Raw genomic sequence first — 18,062 nt, forward strand, 5'->3', positions numbered from 1 at the left:
TATTCACCTGTTTTGTGGCTTCTCTTCTTTCTCTGTTACATCAGATGGGGAGATCCCAGTAACAAAAGAAGACAGGGAGCTAGAGAAGGGGCAGTCATCGGTACCCATGCCTCATATGTTAGAGTGTGAAGCAGGAGACCATACCTATGAGATGATTCCCAACACAGAGCGCGTGGATGGGACAGGTAAGTCTGCCCTCTGTAGTAGATGTGTTGGTTAGCCAGGAGATGTTGTGGGTGTTCAAGAAGCCAAGTAAAATCGACATCTTACATTTTTTTTATGAAGACATTGAGAAACACATTTTATCAAAACTGTTGCCTACCTGATCTTGTTTTTTTAACCTGAAAAATAAAATTACGTTTTGGTGGATATTTATATTGTCTAGCAAAAGCCAACAAATAATTTGCTGATATTACTTGGGTCATCTCCGGTGACTTGGAGATGACCCAAGGAATCCTTTCCAAATGCCAGTGTGTCACTTTTCTATAGCTTGTATGCAGGCCACTGTAGCAGAAAGTGCTTATTACCAGAACCGAGGCAGCAACTTGATGTGAAGCTGCTGACTTAAGGTCTGCTGGGACCATGAAGGTTATTGCTGAAGAGCTGTAGCATATCCACCAAAAAAAAAAAAAAAATTATATGAAAATGTTACTACAATGATACAAATGATGCAGACATATCAACAGTAAGTTTATACAGTTTTTTTTTAAGTACACAATTTGTTTACAGATTTAAGTAACATTGCTTGAGTAAACATTTTGTATGATAACCACATATTGTTGTAAGTTATAAAGATACTGTTATATAATTAAGTTTTATTTATTTTCTGTACTAGTACACTAGAAATCACTAACATTGGTTTTATAAAAATGTGGTTGAAGACGATACAAGCAGTCATACTGGAGGTGTATTATTTACACTGTTTAGACAAAGAAGGGAACTATGAATGGAAAACGGCCTGTTTTCTAAAGTGAAATCTTCACTGATGAGCTGGCTTGCCTGGTTGTACCTTGCATACTGTATATATTTTTGAGTACGTTTTGGAAATGGTCTATCATTCCTTGGGGTTAGTTTTACTGCTATAGGCATTTTTCAGTTTCCAGGAATTGTAAGCTGGTTTCTGGACTAGGAATATTTGTTTACTAAGTATTAAATGTAGCCTTCAGTTTACAGATGATGTATCATTTTGTGATAAAAGTATAAGCAGCTCAGTCAAGTAAACAAACACTCTGGTTAATGCATATTACTGATGAAGACATTAGCCAAAATGTGTGTCTACTTGAACAAGTTTTGTTATAGTTTTATCAATGGGTTTATGATTCAACATAACATTCCAACCCATAAATGCAACATTAACTTTTAACACCATTTACAAATACATAGCAATTAGCTTCATATTTATTTCCACTAGCTTGAATATGTTATTTATCTGGGTGCAAAAGCCAGTGAAGTACACCTGCATCATCTATTCAAGTCGGGCAGAGGCACACATAGTATCCATATGAAAGTTTATAATAGAAATTGAGCTATTTACAGCTATGGCCAAAAGTTTTACATCACCTAGAATTTTAGGATTGAGGCATAATTTAAAAAAACAAAACAAAAAAAGCCAAAAAAACCCGAAATGAACATAACGTAATTTAGGTATTTTATTTAACATAATATAAATCAAAGAAACTACAACATTTTATCGCAAGTCTACCGTAAGCCAAAATAGTAGTGCAGTGTATCATGTTAGATTTTAAAATGTCACATTTTTAAATTTGTTTTTAATGTGTGTGTGGAATTCAGATAATTTAATTTTACCATACTTTATCTTTTTTTATGCTGTGCTTTCCAGTGCTTCATCAAACTTTTCACTCCACTTTACTTCACTTTGCTATGCTTTTATGTACCCTGCAGTGTGTATGAAACAGACCTGTATTTGTTTTCTGTCAGCAGACTAGCAGAGACATTGTATAAGAACATAAGAAAGTTTACAAACGAGAGGAGGCCATTCAGCCCATCTTGATCGTTTGGTTGTTAGTAGCTTATAGATCCCAGAATCTCATCAAGCAGCTTCTTGAAGGATCCCACGGTGTCAGCTTCAACAACATTACTGGGGAGTTGGTTCCAGACCCTCACAATTCTCTGTGTAAAAAAGTGCCTCCTATTTTCTGTTCTGAATGCCCCTTTATCTAATCTCCATTTGTGACCCCTGGTCCTTGTTTCTTTTTTCAGGTAAAAAAAGTCCCCTTGGTCGACATTGTCTATACCTTTTAGGATTTTGAATGTTTGAATGAGATCGCTGCGTAGTCTTCTTTGTTCAAGACTGAATAGATTCAATTCTTTTAGCCTGTCTGCATACGACATGCCTTTTAAACCCGGGATAATTCTGGTTGCTCTTCTTTGCACTCTTTCTAGAGCAGCAATATCCTTTTTGTAACGAGGTGACCAGAACCGAACACAATATTCTAGATGAGGTCTTACTAATGCTTTGTAAAGTTTTAACATTACTTCCCTTGATTTAAATTCAACACTTCTCACAATATATCTGAGCATCTTGTTGGCCTTTTTTATAGCTTCCCCACATTGTCTAGATGAAGACATTTCTGAGTCAACATAAACTCCTAGGACTTTTTCATAGTTCCCTTTTTCAATTTCAGTATCTCCCATATGATATTTATAATGCACATTTTTTATTGCCTGCATGCAATACTTTACACCTTTCTCTATTAAATGTCATTTGACATGTGTCTGCCCAGGTCTGAATGTTGTCTAGATCATTTTGAATGACCTTTGCTGCTGCAACAGTGTTTGCCACTCCTCCTATTTTTGTGTCGTCTGCAAATTTTAACAAGTTTGCTTACCATACCAGAGTCTAAATCAATAATGTAGATTAGGAATCGCAGAGGACCTAATACTAATCCCTGTGTTACACCACTGGTTACCTCACTCCATTTTGAGGTTTCTCCTCTAATCAGTACTTTCTGTTTTCTACATATTAACCACTCCCTAATCCATGTGCATGCATTTCCTTGAATCCCTACTGCGTTCAGTTTGAGAATTAATCTTTTATGCAGGACTTTGTTAAAAGCTTTCTGGAAATCTAAATAAACCATGTCGTATGCTTTGCAATTATCCATCTGCACTCTTGTTGAAACCGTCTATTTGAATAGTACAGATTATTTTATGGTTAGAGTGGTCAAAAGTCATCAGTAATGTTAAATAGATTTTTATGAACCATTAAACCAGTTGTGTGTTTTTGTTTTAAAGAAACCATTCGTCCTTGATTAAAAAACTTGTTTTCGGTGGCACTTTGTTTTATTGCTTACTTTTCATCAACTAAACAATCCAAATAGGATTAAACAATGATGACCATAACATAAAATGGGATAAATTTGAAAGTAAACACAGTGACTTCGAAGAAATGTGAATTTTGTTGTCAAAGCCAGATGCATATTTGTGGAGGTTTAAAGCAAAGAGGTAATAAAATATCTGTCCTTAAAGTGTTACTGAACACTGTATAGTGTTTACAACAAACTAATTTGTTACTGCAACTGTCTCCTGTGCTGTACCTAGCCTCCCAATATTGTTAAAAAAATAACACTGTGAATGAACTGATATCAAAACGTACAACTCTTAAACCGTGTAACTGCTGGTGTTTTTCTTTACACATGTCTGTCATGGATGTAGTGTGCATTTGGGTCATTGCAGTCCAACTCAACCAGAAAAGGGACATTTCATTGCCCGTCCGTCTCAGATTTTCCAAGAAAAATTCACTTGGGGGTTTTCTGACACGCTGAGTTCAGAAATGATAGCCATTATTTCCCCTTCGACCTGTGACCTTGCAAAGGTCAGCCTAAAGTGAGAAAGGGACCTTGACCAGAAAAATCACCCTGGGTGCAATTTAGATGCTACCATCGTGTGTAGCACCTCGTTCTAAGCGTAATGAATAGGGCTTTTCAGATGAGGGGTAACTGACAAGTTTTATTCAAACTTCAGCCTAACCCTTTACCCAGTAGGGGATGTGGGTCCTAAAATGTAAGTATTGCTGTAAGAACCTTAGGAACCAGTCTTCCAAATTCTGTGCAAAACATTTGGTTTCAAGTCCCACCACTGGTCATTAAACCCCCTTGAAATTAGAATTTTTGCTATTTGTACCAAGTTTAGGCCATAATAACTAACTAGAGTGGGGGGACACCAAAAAATCACCCAAAGGTATGTTTGGATGAGATGTTGATGAGTTCTACAAGCATCAAGCAAAATATCAGATGGGACTTGGGACTTTGTTGTTATGATGACACATTTGAAACTACCAAAACCTTCTTTTTTTTAAATAATGGCTATCTTTTCTCAACTCTGCTTCTCTGAAAACCCCCTGAGATGGACGGGCAACAGCACTGGCTGAGTTGACATGGAATTACTCATATCTATAAAATAAGCCAACAGATTACTTCTTACTCTTTGAGCTAACTTGTGCATGGAATCTGTTTCTATGTTTAAAACATGGCAGAAGTAGCCATGAAGTTTAACCTGTTTTAGGTAACTAAGGAAAAACAATATGTTATCTGGGTGCAGCACCTAATACTGTTATACATGGAAATGTTTCTGGTGTTGAAGACTTTAGGCTGCTTGGAATTTTAAAGTCAAAAGCTGAAGCAAATATTTGTGGAGAGTAAAGAAACAGCAAACCTTGCATTCAAAGCACTATTTTAACATTTTATTGTTTTTAAAGTGGTTGTAGCTAACAAAATAACTCCATAAATCTTAGCATGCATTCCGTTTGCGTGCAGATCCCTAGTGCTATTTTGAGAGGAACGTGTTGTAGCCTCTTAAATCTGATGTATGGTACTTTAATAGGTTAAATAAAATTCTTAATTTGCTTCTCTTCCTTTCAAGAAGTCTGTTACTGTGTCACTTCGTAGGTTACTTCATCTCAGCAATGACTTTGGGGTCAAAGCAGTAAGCATTAGGAGATTCAGCTGGTGGTAAAGCGTTGAAGGGGTGGGGACAATCTCACTTTCCAGGTGAAACGATCAAGGAAATGCATGACCAACTGGAAGTACGGCATTCACACAGATGTCTTTAACCTAATATATTTCCAGACATTCTGTTTTAAAATGAAAATGCACATTTTATATTAAAACATGCACATTTGAGACCTATATACTGAATGGAGGTACAGGAGGAGGTAAGATTTATGGAATTTGTTAGCCACACCCAATTTAGGTTGACTGAAGTATTTTTTTTCACCCCTTTTGTAATGCAATTCACAGATCATATTAATAAAACTGAAATATTATTCTCTCCTCAAGTCTCTGAAGACTTCCAGACATCTCTTGAGGCTGGAGTCTCCCCTCAGGATCCTTCAGTGCAGCCAGTCTTGGTTTTGCCGCCTAAGAAATCTGTGGCTTTCTCTGGTGACCATCAGGACACCCCAGTGAAAAAAACACCTTTTCTCAAGCAGCCCCCTGCACTGCCTCCAAAACCTCTTTCCAGGATTCCAAACCATATAGCTGGTAAGTTCTCCTGTAATATTATACAAAAACGTTTTTTGTACAGTTGGCAGCCCCACAGATATTATAGTTTAAATGAAAAGTCAAAACAAAACACTTCAAAACAACACCCAAGTTACAGCTAACTCCTTGCAGTACACGAGAGCACAACCTTCTGCTCTCTCTCTCGTGCTCGCTCTCAGATTCAGAATAGTTTTATTGGTGTTACAGGAGTGCTCCAGTATTGCCAAATCATTTAAACACAAATCAACAATAACATTCATATATTGAGCAATACTAATATTAACAAGTTTACATATAACTCCCCAGTTCCAATTGTACCAGGACTGGGGCCATGCACATAAGGAGGGGGCTTCTGTAATTGTATATTGTAAATATGATCGTTGTGATTTATATAAATAAGTGTAGCAGATATTTACCTAATTTAGCTCATTTAGGTATTAATCATTAAATTGCAATAATAATACACACAATGGACTCTATAGAGTAATATCCATTGAGTTCAGATCCATCAATTTAACATCGATACAATATTAGACTGGATTATTAATTAGTACAGTGTGTAGTAACAGATCAAAAACAAACGCAGACACTGTTTTTTTTTTTTCATTTTTAGTAATCACCAATTGATTTTACCCTGTTTTTCTCCCAATTTTGAAAATGTCCAATTGTATTTTAGGGTCAGCTCACCGCTACCACCCCTGCGCTGACTCGGGAGCGGCGAAGACGAACACACGCTGTCCTCCGAAGCGTGTGCCGTCAGCCGACCACTTCTTTTCACTCTGCAGGCCCGCCATGCAGCCAACCCAGAACTACAGCGTCGGAGGACAACGCAGCTCTGGGCAGCTTACAGGCAAGCCCGCAGGCGCCCGGCCAGTCTACAGGGGTTGCTGGTGCCCGGTGAGCCGAGTACACCCTGGCCGTCCAAAGCCCTCCCCTCCCGGGCGGCGCTCGGCCAATTGTGCGCCACCCCCTGGGAGCTCCCGTCCACGGTCGGCGGTGGAATAGCCTGGACTCGAACCGGCGACCTCCAGGCTATAGGGCGCATCCTGCACTCCACGCGGAGCGCCTTTACCGGATGCGCCACTCGGGAGCCCCATAGACACTGGTTTAAAAGTATAACTGTATCAAGTTATTTATAACACAGACTAACAACCCAAAATAGAGAATACCTAAATACTAGTGGTCAAACTAGCTTAATATGAGAAGAAAGGATATTTAACAGTCAGTATTGCATATCAAACTGAATTTGTACCATACGTTTACATAAGTCAGAAATGCTTTCATATAACCTTTGACTTCAGAATATGTAATAACTTGGATTTATACATTTCAACAAACATTACTTAGATAAGGAATCATATGCTTAGTGTATGCACCAATTCTAGTAACATGAAAAGTTGAGTTTATATTTAATAGTTACGTGACAAGGTTCCCATGTTGCAGTCAGCAGGGATCAAGTCTCATTAGTTAGTTGCTGCTGGATATCTTGTGGTGACGTCAGTACCAGGAAGTTCAAACAGACCAGCAGGCAGTCTTTTAGATAGGCAGGTAAATGGAAGATCGTACCAGATGGTTTCAATAACAACGGGTACTTCATGCATGTTGTGACGTAGAATGTTTGTCAGTGAGTACCTTTGATGACGGGAGAACATGTTCCTTGAAGTTCCTTGAAAGCAGCACTTTAGGTGGAAACAACAACTCTAGATGGTAGAGAGCAGCATCATGTAGAAAATAAGACAAACAAGCTAAAATGCATTTAGGATAACCAATTGGAGAAGATCTTGGCAACCTCAGGATTGGTTAATTTGGTAAAGAGGACGAACGTACCTCTGTAGGACTCTGTGTTAGGCGGATTTCAAATAAGATAGCATTTATGACATACCACAAAACCACACTTCAGTTAGCATTCTTACAAGCATTGAGGAAAGCCTGGTTAAAAACCAAAACTCTCATAGTAAGATAACTCTTTCAGAGTATCTTGGAATTAACTACAGGTTTTAGTTTCATTTTCACCATGAAGTACGCGTTTGGTACATATTAAACATTTGAGTGTTTGTAGTATAATAACTGTATAAAACACATATATGACTGCTGTCCATTATCTATAATACTCCCAGTGTTATGGTTTTATATACAAGAACATGTCATGCCTATGGAGATTTATATCGTATTAGATTTAATACAACAACAAATATTGTTTTTTTAGATGTATCAAGTTTGTCATATCTGTGCCCATTGACTATTACCAAAGTGTACTGTCCGTTTTATCCACTAGATGTCGGTGTCGCCCATTAACCCTTAAAATGCCAGTCTTCAAATTCCTGGTTCCAGGAAGTCTCTCTCCAGTATAATAAATTAAGTCCCTTTGAAGCTTGAAGAGGGTGACATTTTCTTGTGGTCTGGCAGATAAGAGGTTAGATCTGTTTCTTTCTTTACATAAACAAATGTAAGTTAAGTGTTTTAAGGTGGAGGGAAGATTTTGGACTACAAAACACATAATGACTTTCCAGTATTAGGTTTCATTAAGCTCAATTTCCAATTAAATATAAAACTCCAAAATATCATTATATAAGAATGGGATTGGTTTTAATGAGGAACCTGACGCTCTGTGTGTAGCAGCCTGCCTGCTGTTTAGTTGCGGGAACAAGCAGCGTGTGTGTTCACCAGCTGGGAGCTCCTAATCAGCAGGTGGGCGTGGTGCAGCAGAGCGCCAGGAATAAAAGGATCCCGATTGTACAGGTCAGGGCTGCTGTAAGCCATAGGGGTCAGAGCACTGCAGCTGCTGAAGCATCGGTCTGTCTGTGCTGCTGAATGACTGGGTTCGGGAAACAATGGTTTGGTTCCGGGAGAAGCAAGCTGCAATGCACCAACGATCAAGTGTAGATCCGAGTTGGGTGAACTGCCCGAGGAACAGGGAGTTAGTTTAGGGATAGTAGATCCCACCCAGTATAGCAGACAGGTGTGCAAGCGGGACTTCCATTCATTAGCAGAGTAGCACCTTTATTTTGGTAGGTTTTTGTACAATGTTTATTTTGGGTTTTGTACGCTGGGCTGTATGGCCAACGTGACATTCCCCTGGCCACATGACTATTTTTAGTGAGATCCACCAGGGGAAGTACTCAGAGATAAAGCGGCGATAATAGCCAGCTAGCCGCAGTAGTGATCTCACCTATGACTTCGGGATCGCTGTCTCCACCAAAGCCTGGACTTTAGAGGCAATCGGCTTTAAGAGCCCATTACCCATGATGTAGCCAAGATACTGGGTTTCTTGTTTGCCAAATGCACACTTGTCCAGATTAGCCGTCAGCCCCGCCTCCCTTAGAGAATGTAGGACAGCCGAAAGTCTAATAATATGCTCTCTCCAGGTAGAGCTAAAAATCACCACAATGTATACGGCAGCATTCTGGTGATGGGATGCCAGGACCTGGTCCATCACTCTGAAAGGTGGCCGGGGCTCCATACAACCCGAAGGGCATGGTCTGTAAATGGAACAGGCCATCTGGGGTAGAGAAAGCAGTTTTCTCTTACGAGCTCTGAGTTAACAGAATTTGCCAGTATCCCTTCGTTCATCTACTCAGGGCTTAGGATACACATCGAACGCTTTCACCTTTCTAAACTCCACACAGAACCGAGTGGAGTCGTCCTTTTTAGGCACCATCACTATCGGACTGCACCACTCGCTCCGGGAAGATTGAATGACTCCCAGTTTGAGCATATCCCCGACCTCCTGCTGGAGTAATAATATCAAGTTTAATAGTTCTACCAGGCAGGTTAGAAAAAACATCACAAAACCTTTTCAGAAACTCGTGGAGCTCACACTTCTGATCAGGAAGTAACTGTTCCCCCATCAGAATGTTAACTATAGCTGGTGGATTGACTAGGACAGTAGTGTGGAGTAGTGGTTAGGGCTCTGGACTTGACCGGAGGGTTGTGGGTTCAATCCCAGGTGGAGGACACTGCTCCTGTACCCTTGAGCAAGGTACTTTACCTAGATTGCTCCAGTAAAAACCCAACTGTATAAATGGGTAATTGTATGTAAAAATAATGTGTAAAAAATAATGTAATTATATGTAAAAATAATGTGAAATGTTGTAACAATTGTAAGTCGCCCTGGATAAGGGCGTCTGCTAATTAATAATAATAATAATAATAATAATAATAATAATAATAATAATAATAGTTATAAACAGGGCCTCCCTTTCTTTCCAGGGTTTTAGCAAATTAATATGAGCAATTTGTGTTTCATTGTGGTGATCGGCTTGTATCCAGTATTCTATTGTGGTGATCGGACGTTAACAGTCCCCTGTATCACCAGGGGCAGTGGGACCAGTAGGGCTGGGCGAACGCGCCCCGGCGCTAGTTGTTGGCATTCTGCAACATATTTCCTCGCCTTATTAAACTCAGCTTGCAGTAGGCAGCGGGAGAGAGGCAGGCAGGGTCCTCAAATGCTTCCGCCAAATAGACATCAGCTTGCAGCCACAAATCAGCTTGCAGCAGGAACATTTTACCAATCTCTTCTCCCGCTGCACCAATGGTCTCGACCTAAAATAACCGGATACAGCAACCTTTTTGCAACAGCCACGATTATGCGCCGTGTCTGACGCCCAATCGCCACATATAATTTGGTGATGGGATTGGCCACTAAGGTTAAAGGAAATCTCTGATCCATTTTCTAATATATGGTATGCTGTACAGCTCATGACACTTTCCTTTTAAAGCAACAGCTGTCAGCTGCCTGATGAAATGGAGAAGCAGCAACCACAGCTAGATAAACAGATCCATTTTAAATTATAAAAACAAATAAAACTGTTTTTATCTCCCTTATTGCTGTTAGCTTGTGTCTGCCCTTCAGCTGCTCCAGGCTGCTTCTCAGTTGTCACTGGGGCCTTTAATTTGAATCTGATTGAACAACTAGTATATACTGCAACAGGCCAGAGAGCTAAGTGAGGTGGGCAGCATTACATTTGTACCTTGTCAGAAATGGTTGTTTGAGATTGATCTCATTATCTTTTTATTTGTATCTGTAGACATATAATGCCCCTAAGAAACTTAAAACATGGGTATTTGTTCTTCCTGATGTATTTATGGTTCACAGTTGGTTTCTCAATATACTGGCTAAATGATCCCTTTAAGAATGCACAGTGATGAATGTGGCTTCATAAAAGTTCTGTTTTATTAAGTTACTCCACAGTGATGCAGGTTTTGTTCTCATGGTTACAGTTGATTTTACTAGAGAGAGATAAAGGAATCTGTAATTACAAAAAGGTTTCACTGTATACTATATCAGTGGTTATCTGGAGCCATTATCAACTTTCTACATAATGAAACCTCTTGAAATGCAAAGTTGTTTACTGTTATCTGCTTGTGCTGATGTACCGGTAATTGTAGATGTGTTTTTGAAACATTAACACCCTCTTGAAAGTTTATTTTTAAAATTGGAGGACAGTATGTTTAGTAGTCTGATACTTCCATTTGTAATTGTACTATTTAATCTACAGCTGTACTAAAGGAATGATTATGAAAATGGAATGTGTGCCATGTACGTTTACATACATTTGCCAAATGTAAAGCATGATTGTTTTCTTGCTTAGGAAAAACATATGTATGCTTTCTTCTAAACTAATTCATTTGTGATTATTTAATTCAAATAAACGACTCATTCATTTTAGATAAGTGTAATGCTGAGCGTCAAGCATCGCAATGGATTTATAAATAAACAAAACAAAACTATTAATTACCATACGATTACATTTTAATTGTAGCGGCTTTTAAAAAGTAGCAACAACAACAAAAATAATCTTAGATTTTAAACTTTTATGCAGGAAGTATTTATAAATATATACTTTATAAGCCGATGAGGGATAGAGGCACTATAATTAAAATGTAATCCTTGGATTAGTCAAATTATTGCGATTGTCATTGCTGCCTTCTTAATAAAATATAAAGGCACATATGCATAAAACTCACCATCTCCTTTATCGTGCCAATAATAGTGTTTAACATGACGGTATTTCATCGGGTAATGCATAAACGCCATTTACCCTAAAAAAATCACAACATTAGAATAACGTGCCCTTAGCAACCAATTTTCTCATTAACATATTAGTCGTCTGATTGATAAATCTGTATAGTTCCTTTAATTGACCCTTAACGGCATCATAATTAACACGTACCTCAGACCAGGCGGAGAATAAGATGTGTCTTAATGGTATAATTTCCTAGCATAATTTCCTGCGTTTAGGAACATCTATTTAAGCCAATAGTATAATAAAAAAGTATGTTTAATTATCCAATAATTACGTATATTGTTATTTGTAACTCATATGTTAAATTGCAATGTTAACTCGTCTGAACAGGACAGGCTACTTACTGGTTGGAAAACATATAAGTCATGTTTGTAGCCTATTCGATGCTCTAAGAAAATGCCAGGCTTTGGTGTGCTTGTGTGGACTGTACATCAAGAGGAGTGAGATATCTTGGAACATGATCCAGAAGAGTGAGAAGACCCTGCAGTTTTGGATACAATCTGCCCTTCATCTTGCCATCGCTTCTGGCAGTATATGATCTCCCTTTTTACAGTACTTACAGCATTAACCCAATCAGCTAACTCCTGCCATATTTTTTCAGCCACAGAACCTTGTATTTCCGAACAGCTGATCTGCGTTGACAAGTACGTCGTCTTTTAATACTGTGAGTTACTGGGGAGTGAATGTAGGTTTTCTTAACCTCTCACTTGTGTCCAGCACCTGTTAGTACAGGAGTCCCTTGCTATACAGACATCATTATGCTGTACATTCTGATATGCCTGATATGTCCCTGATCATAACCAATTTAGTGTGACGGTAGGATTTGAATTATCAAAAGAGACCCATTGAAAAAAAGACTGTTATACTGACTGGATGAAAATAAACCCAACAACAGATACAAGCAGCTACTAAATCGTTAAAATTAAGAACACAATTAGAAGAGGGCATATAAACATACTCTACAGAGTATGAACTGTGATTGCTCGGTTGGAAAAGGGCAAGAAGCTTTCAGAAATACTGATGGACTCGAGTGATACGAAATGCAAGATGTGGACTACAATATTCTGAATTTGAAGTCTTTGATTGCTTTTTGCAAAGAAAAGAAAAGTTTGACTCATGCCAAAAGAAAACAAAAGTAGTACGATGCACAGTTTTCTAGTACAATTTAAAACTGATGTATTTCTGTAATGTGTGTGCAGTATATGTAAGGTAGCACTGTATAGTATAATACCGTGTTAATGCAACACCATGATTTGTTTTGTGTTCTAGGCCAGTGGTACTCAAACTTTTTAAATGCCACCGCCACTTTGACTTTATTTCTGATTGGTCCATTGCGACGTGAACAGCGCGTAGAGCGAATATAAATAAAACTCCATTTAAATCAATCATTTTAATTATTTTGTATTTGCTGGCGTCAGGTGTGCATAGGCCCATTGATGCGTTTGATTGTATGCTGCAGAGCTGCGCTTACACTCCGACTTTTAAGAACATGTTATGTATTTAGATAAATCTGAACTTTCTTTGGTTAAATCTAGGAAAAAATATGTGATTAACATTAAATCCGGGAAAAAAAAAAAACACCTGTTAAAACATTTAATGATTTTTTTACACTTGCCACCTCATGCCACCTCATACATGACACACTCGCCACTTCATACATAATTTCTGTGGTTCTGCAAGTTCTAGAGTGGTTGTTAATGACTCATTTGAAAGGTAAGAACTTGGACTAATTAGCTGTCATTTATGTATTTATTTAAAATGTTCTATCCTTTAAAAAAAAAAAAAAAATTACAGAACTGCCCCTTTAGTCATAGTCATAGATTTGTTTTGTGTTACTGGTAGCCTAAAGGCCAAATTAAAAAGAATGTGCACTAGGTATTGATTTTACTACTGTGGCTATGGCCAACAGTTTAGCATCACCTAGAATTTTAGGATTGAGACATAATTTAAAAAAAAAAACCTAAAGAAATTACAAAATGATATCACAGTACAGGATTTCATTTTAAATTTTGAAATGTCAAATGATTTATACATTTAAAATAAACCGAGCACTATAAATAAGTGTATGTAATTTATTTTAATTTTTTTTTTAAACCTAAAGTCTTGATATTTTGGACAACCTGTCTCAAGACATATATGCAAATTTTACAGTACAAAAACAGGTTTCCATTAAACTGGATTCTAGTGAACAAATAGCTCTACGTAATGACGTCACAAGCTGAAAAAAAATGGTTATCGCACAAATTTTCTTGATCCAAACAAAAAAAAAGTATGATGCATTTCCATCTATTTTTTTGTACTCACTCGCTAGACTAGGGCATAAACTAGCGAATAACCAACCTCGCTGAGCATTCTGGTTATATAACGTGTTGCTGGACTGAAAATGGACCAAGAAGGAATATTGTGACAGAAATACAATGATTCTTGGCTGTAAATCTCCCTCCCGACCTGTGAGGGAGCTAAGCAGCGAGTTCTTTGGACGGGCTTGTCTGACATTTCTTTCCCAGGGTCGGGAAGTCAGCCAGTCTGAATGAAGGCGAGACTCCGTTGCAAGAACGCATTTGACCCAGAAGGTAAACGATGTGACAGTCGCAGATTGGAGAGGCAGTTGCACTCGTTTACCAAGGGCTCATGTGTGATGGCTAAAAGGGGGCAGAGAATTGCAATCTGTTCCTTCGCTTTGGTTAAAAGCGTAAATAACCTAAAAGGATGGAAAACGCCTGTGATTGCTGTTCATGAGTGTTTATTTGTTTTTTGTATTAATTATTTCTAATTATTATTGTTATTATTAGTAGACACATAAATAAGTTCCGGAACTGTCTCCGAGAGCCAGCAAAAACCCAGAACAACACTGCATGGATTGTCACCAGATAAATTGTATCACCCACCTGGAGCACTAAAACGCGCACCCAGGACTGGTGACCGTGATTGTATATTGTGGGAGAGATATCTTTTATTATTATTTGGGACTGCAACCCGTGTTATTTTCCCTGCGCTTTACACATTGTTGTGTATTGCCAGCGATTTTTCTTTTGGTCACCAGACCTGGACTTTGAAAATAAAAGCTTTTTTTGAAGCTGTGCTCTTTCCCTCATATGCAATTTAAGTAATAATAATAATAGAGTTGCCAGCAACTTTACGGCTTCCAGTGCCAGTAACAGTGCCAGTACCAAACACTTTAGCAAATAGAGCAGAACGCCATTATTACACAGTAACCATGACCCTATGTGCTCTCTAAGGAGTTATAAGCCAGTTTTATATTTGACCTTTAGGAAAAGTCAGAGGTCATGGGCAATGACATTTTTTGTTAGAACATACACGGGTTACTATATGTGTTCCATAGTAACCGCACTCTACAAAGTGTCATTAGCCAGTTTTGTAAGTTGGTGATGTCATCCAACGTGGCTGCCATGTTTTTTATTGTAGCAACTTCCCTTGTACAACGTTTAAAGTAGGGCTGTCAATTAATTGCAGTTAACTTCTGTGATTAATGCGTAAATGTTTTTAGAGATTAATTATTTTAACGCACGTTAATTGCACTGCTGTGTTTTGAGCCTTTCAACACACTGTACTTCAATCCCGGCTGCCGCAACATTGGATTGAGTGTCTGCGTAATAGAGCAAAACTCTAAAACTGAGTGGGAGGTTTATTTTATTTATTTTTTTAACATTCTGATGGCTCATTGGACAGAAAAACGCTTACTTGTCTGCTGTTAAAGTGAGTTCCAGTATCACACTTACAGCATGATTTACAAAAGGGGCGAAATAAGAACTAGGTCGCAAAGTGATTTCTAAAAGCTGATTTGGGTCACAAAGTATGTGGCTTTCAAGGGGTTTAGATTAAATGAGTCATGTATTCATTTGTTGATGCTTTTAAAATATAAATCAAGTGGCGTGGTTACATTAATCAGGCTTTAAAAATCATTTTACGACCTAGTTTTTATTTTGCCCCTTTTGAAAATCATGCTGACAGTACATCTCGTCTGCCTCGTGCTGAGCATGCCTTCACTTCTCAAAATAGACCAGCAGCTCTTCTGCTACAGACAACAACAACACAACAAATTAAACCCACCAGTTTCGACAGAAATTCAGGATCGCTGCAAACTCACAAATCAAGTTTTTTGGGGGTTTTTCTGCGTGTAGTATGTAAAGCCAAACTTTTAGTTTACAGTTTTTGGATATGATGACAGGTTTTTTTTTATTTTCTCTTTACAACAGTTCATTTCCTAGAACTGCTTACTGTAGCTACATATTTATAATTTTATTTTAAAAAAGATTAAAAAAATCATTCCACAATCACATTTAAAAATAGATATCCTATTTATTCTGTATTCTAATCTCTGTATGCTGCCGATCAAGCTTGAACCGCACGTTTTATTGTGTTGGTTGTATTTGTAATTTCCCCAAGTACATTTTGGTCACGGTCTCAATGGGTAAATTTACTAAATTAAATACATTTTTAACAATTTTATTTACAGTCAATAATAATAATAATAATAATAATAATAATAATAATAATAATAATAATAATAATAATAATAATAATAATAGCATCAGTAATAAAACTAATTTAAATTAGATGGATTTAGTAATTGTATAAATTTAATATGCGATTAAAACCGAGATTAACTAAGATTAATTTTTTCAATTGCGAGATTAATTGCAATTAATTTATTTAATGGCTTGACAGCCCTAGTTTAAAGACAACTATCAGGTGTGCCAATTTTTGTTTCAATCGGACTAACAGTTTGGGAGAAGAAGATCTTTGTAGTTTGTGATTATGGCATCTGTACCATGTGATTATGATGTCATGCAGCATGGCCGCCATAGCACACAACCTATCAGCTTCTTACGAACACCACTTATTCTTGGACTATCCCTCAACAACTATACCAATTTTTTTATTTTCGAAAGACGAATTTTTACTTTCAGGCAAAAAAAAAAATTCAATCCAATATGGCGGCCAAACCATGTGACCTACAATCTATGTTCAAATAACATTTACCAACTTCCCATAACCATCTAGCATCCTACCAAATTTTGTGAGTTTTCGAGCAACCTTTGGCAAGAAGAAGAAGAAGAAGAAGAAGAAGAAGAAGAAGAAGAAGAAGAAGAAGAAGAAGAAGAAGAATCCCAGCAATAACAATAGGCTTCCCAGCCTTATGGGCCTGGAAGCCTAATAATAATGCAAATAAAAAGAAAAAGAAACAGACAGAATGGCAGTCCAGTATCAGATACCCTCCGGAGATAGCTGTACCAAAACCTAAAAGAATGTGTTTCAATCCTGCTTGGGAAAATTAATATTTTGTTTTTGGACGGTCAGGGGTGGATTTTAAAACTGCCGTGGCCAGAGATCATGCCAAGAGATGGTGTCAAAAATATTAAACATGTCTGCAGCAGACAATATGTTTGTAAGAGAAGCTAAAGAAAACAGGAGGGTCAGGTGTAAGTGACACGAGTCAACTTATTATTTACCATCATTTTTTAACCTAACAGAAATATCTGGAGGCTATAATGCAGCAAATATAAGTGCAGCTATATTCAGTTGTTTGGAAAATTAACAAAATGATGATCCAGTGCAGAAAATTGTATGGTTTAAATCAGACAGTGCATCAGCATTATGAGGTATGTTTATTTTATATTGGGATACAATGAAATGTATGTAATACTAACAGACAAAATCTATGATCATGTCATAGTGAGTTCAGTACTTTGTAAGGTGTCTGTTGTGTAACATGACTGTGCCAACCTCTGCATATGTTATGTGTTATTTAAGATAAATTACCGCAATTATATCTGTGCCCAAACATTTTCCAGCAACCTACAGAATTAACCAATGTTGCATCATAAAGCCCAATATAACCTGTTGAATATAATGTTATGTTAACATATTGAATTACATACTGCTTTGTAGTTTTTTCATATAGGCTGCTGTGACAAATGTGACATTTTGAAATCTAACATGAAATACTGTACTGCTATTATGGCTTTTGCAATAATGTTGTAGTTTATTTGATTAAATGGTGTTAAATAATATATCTAAATTATGCTCATGCAGTTTTTTTTTGTTTTTTTTAATTGTCTCAATCCTAAAATGGTATGCAAAACTTTTGGCCATAGCTGTAGATTTGATTGACAGATGATATGTGCCATTAAGTTTTAATTATGTGCCCAGTCCCAGTAGAGATGTGCTGTGTTGACCACGTAAATACCACCATGTGACTGAAAAAAGTATGCGCTAGCTCATAAAATTCGCTCAAAGTATTTCATTTAATTTGTGCGCATCATCATTGTCGTACAGGATACATTTTTATCCACCCCTATCAAACTTTTTTTTTTGTTTGCTCCCATGAATTAGTTGGATTTCGCCTGTTTCCATCACAGTTGTTGAGCTTTTTTTAATACGCATGAGTTTTAATGCATAAAAAAGTGTTTCATGGAAACATAGCTATTGACGTCTTGAGTAGGGACACAGCTCATTACTGTCATCTTTTATGCATATGGACCAAAGACTTCTCTTATTATGGTGCTATATA

At 37.5% G+C, this 18,062-nt stretch overlaps 1 protein-coding gene across 10 annotated transcripts in view; it reads left to right on the top strand.

The window, feature by feature from the left end:
- Positions 1 to 18,062, top strand: part of LOC117400272 (phosphatase and actin regulator 1) — a 266,155-nt gene that overhangs the window by 180,385 nt on the left and 67,708 nt on the right. For 6 of the 10 annotated variants that reach the window (XM_059022608.1, XM_059022611.1, XM_059022610.1 and 3 more), the window contains 3 exons: positions 45 to 185; positions 5,298 to 5,501; positions 6,178 to 6,351. In XM_059022608.1, the coding sequence (XP_058878591.1) occupies positions 45 to 185; positions 5,298 to 5,501; positions 6,178 to 6,351 (519 nt within the window). The remainder of the gene's footprint in view (positions 1 to 44; positions 186 to 5,297; positions 5,502 to 6,177; positions 6,352 to 18,062) is intronic. The other 4 variants (XM_033999946.3, XM_033999945.3, XM_059022609.1 and 1 more) reach the window with 3 other exon arrangements.

This window comes from Acipenser ruthenus, chromosome 4 (genome assembly GCF_902713425.1).
Source record: "Acipenser ruthenus chromosome 4, fAciRut3.2 maternal haplotype, whole genome shotgun sequence".
NCBI classification, from domain to species: domain Eukaryota; kingdom Metazoa; phylum Chordata; class Actinopteri; order Acipenseriformes; family Acipenseridae; genus Acipenser; species Acipenser ruthenus.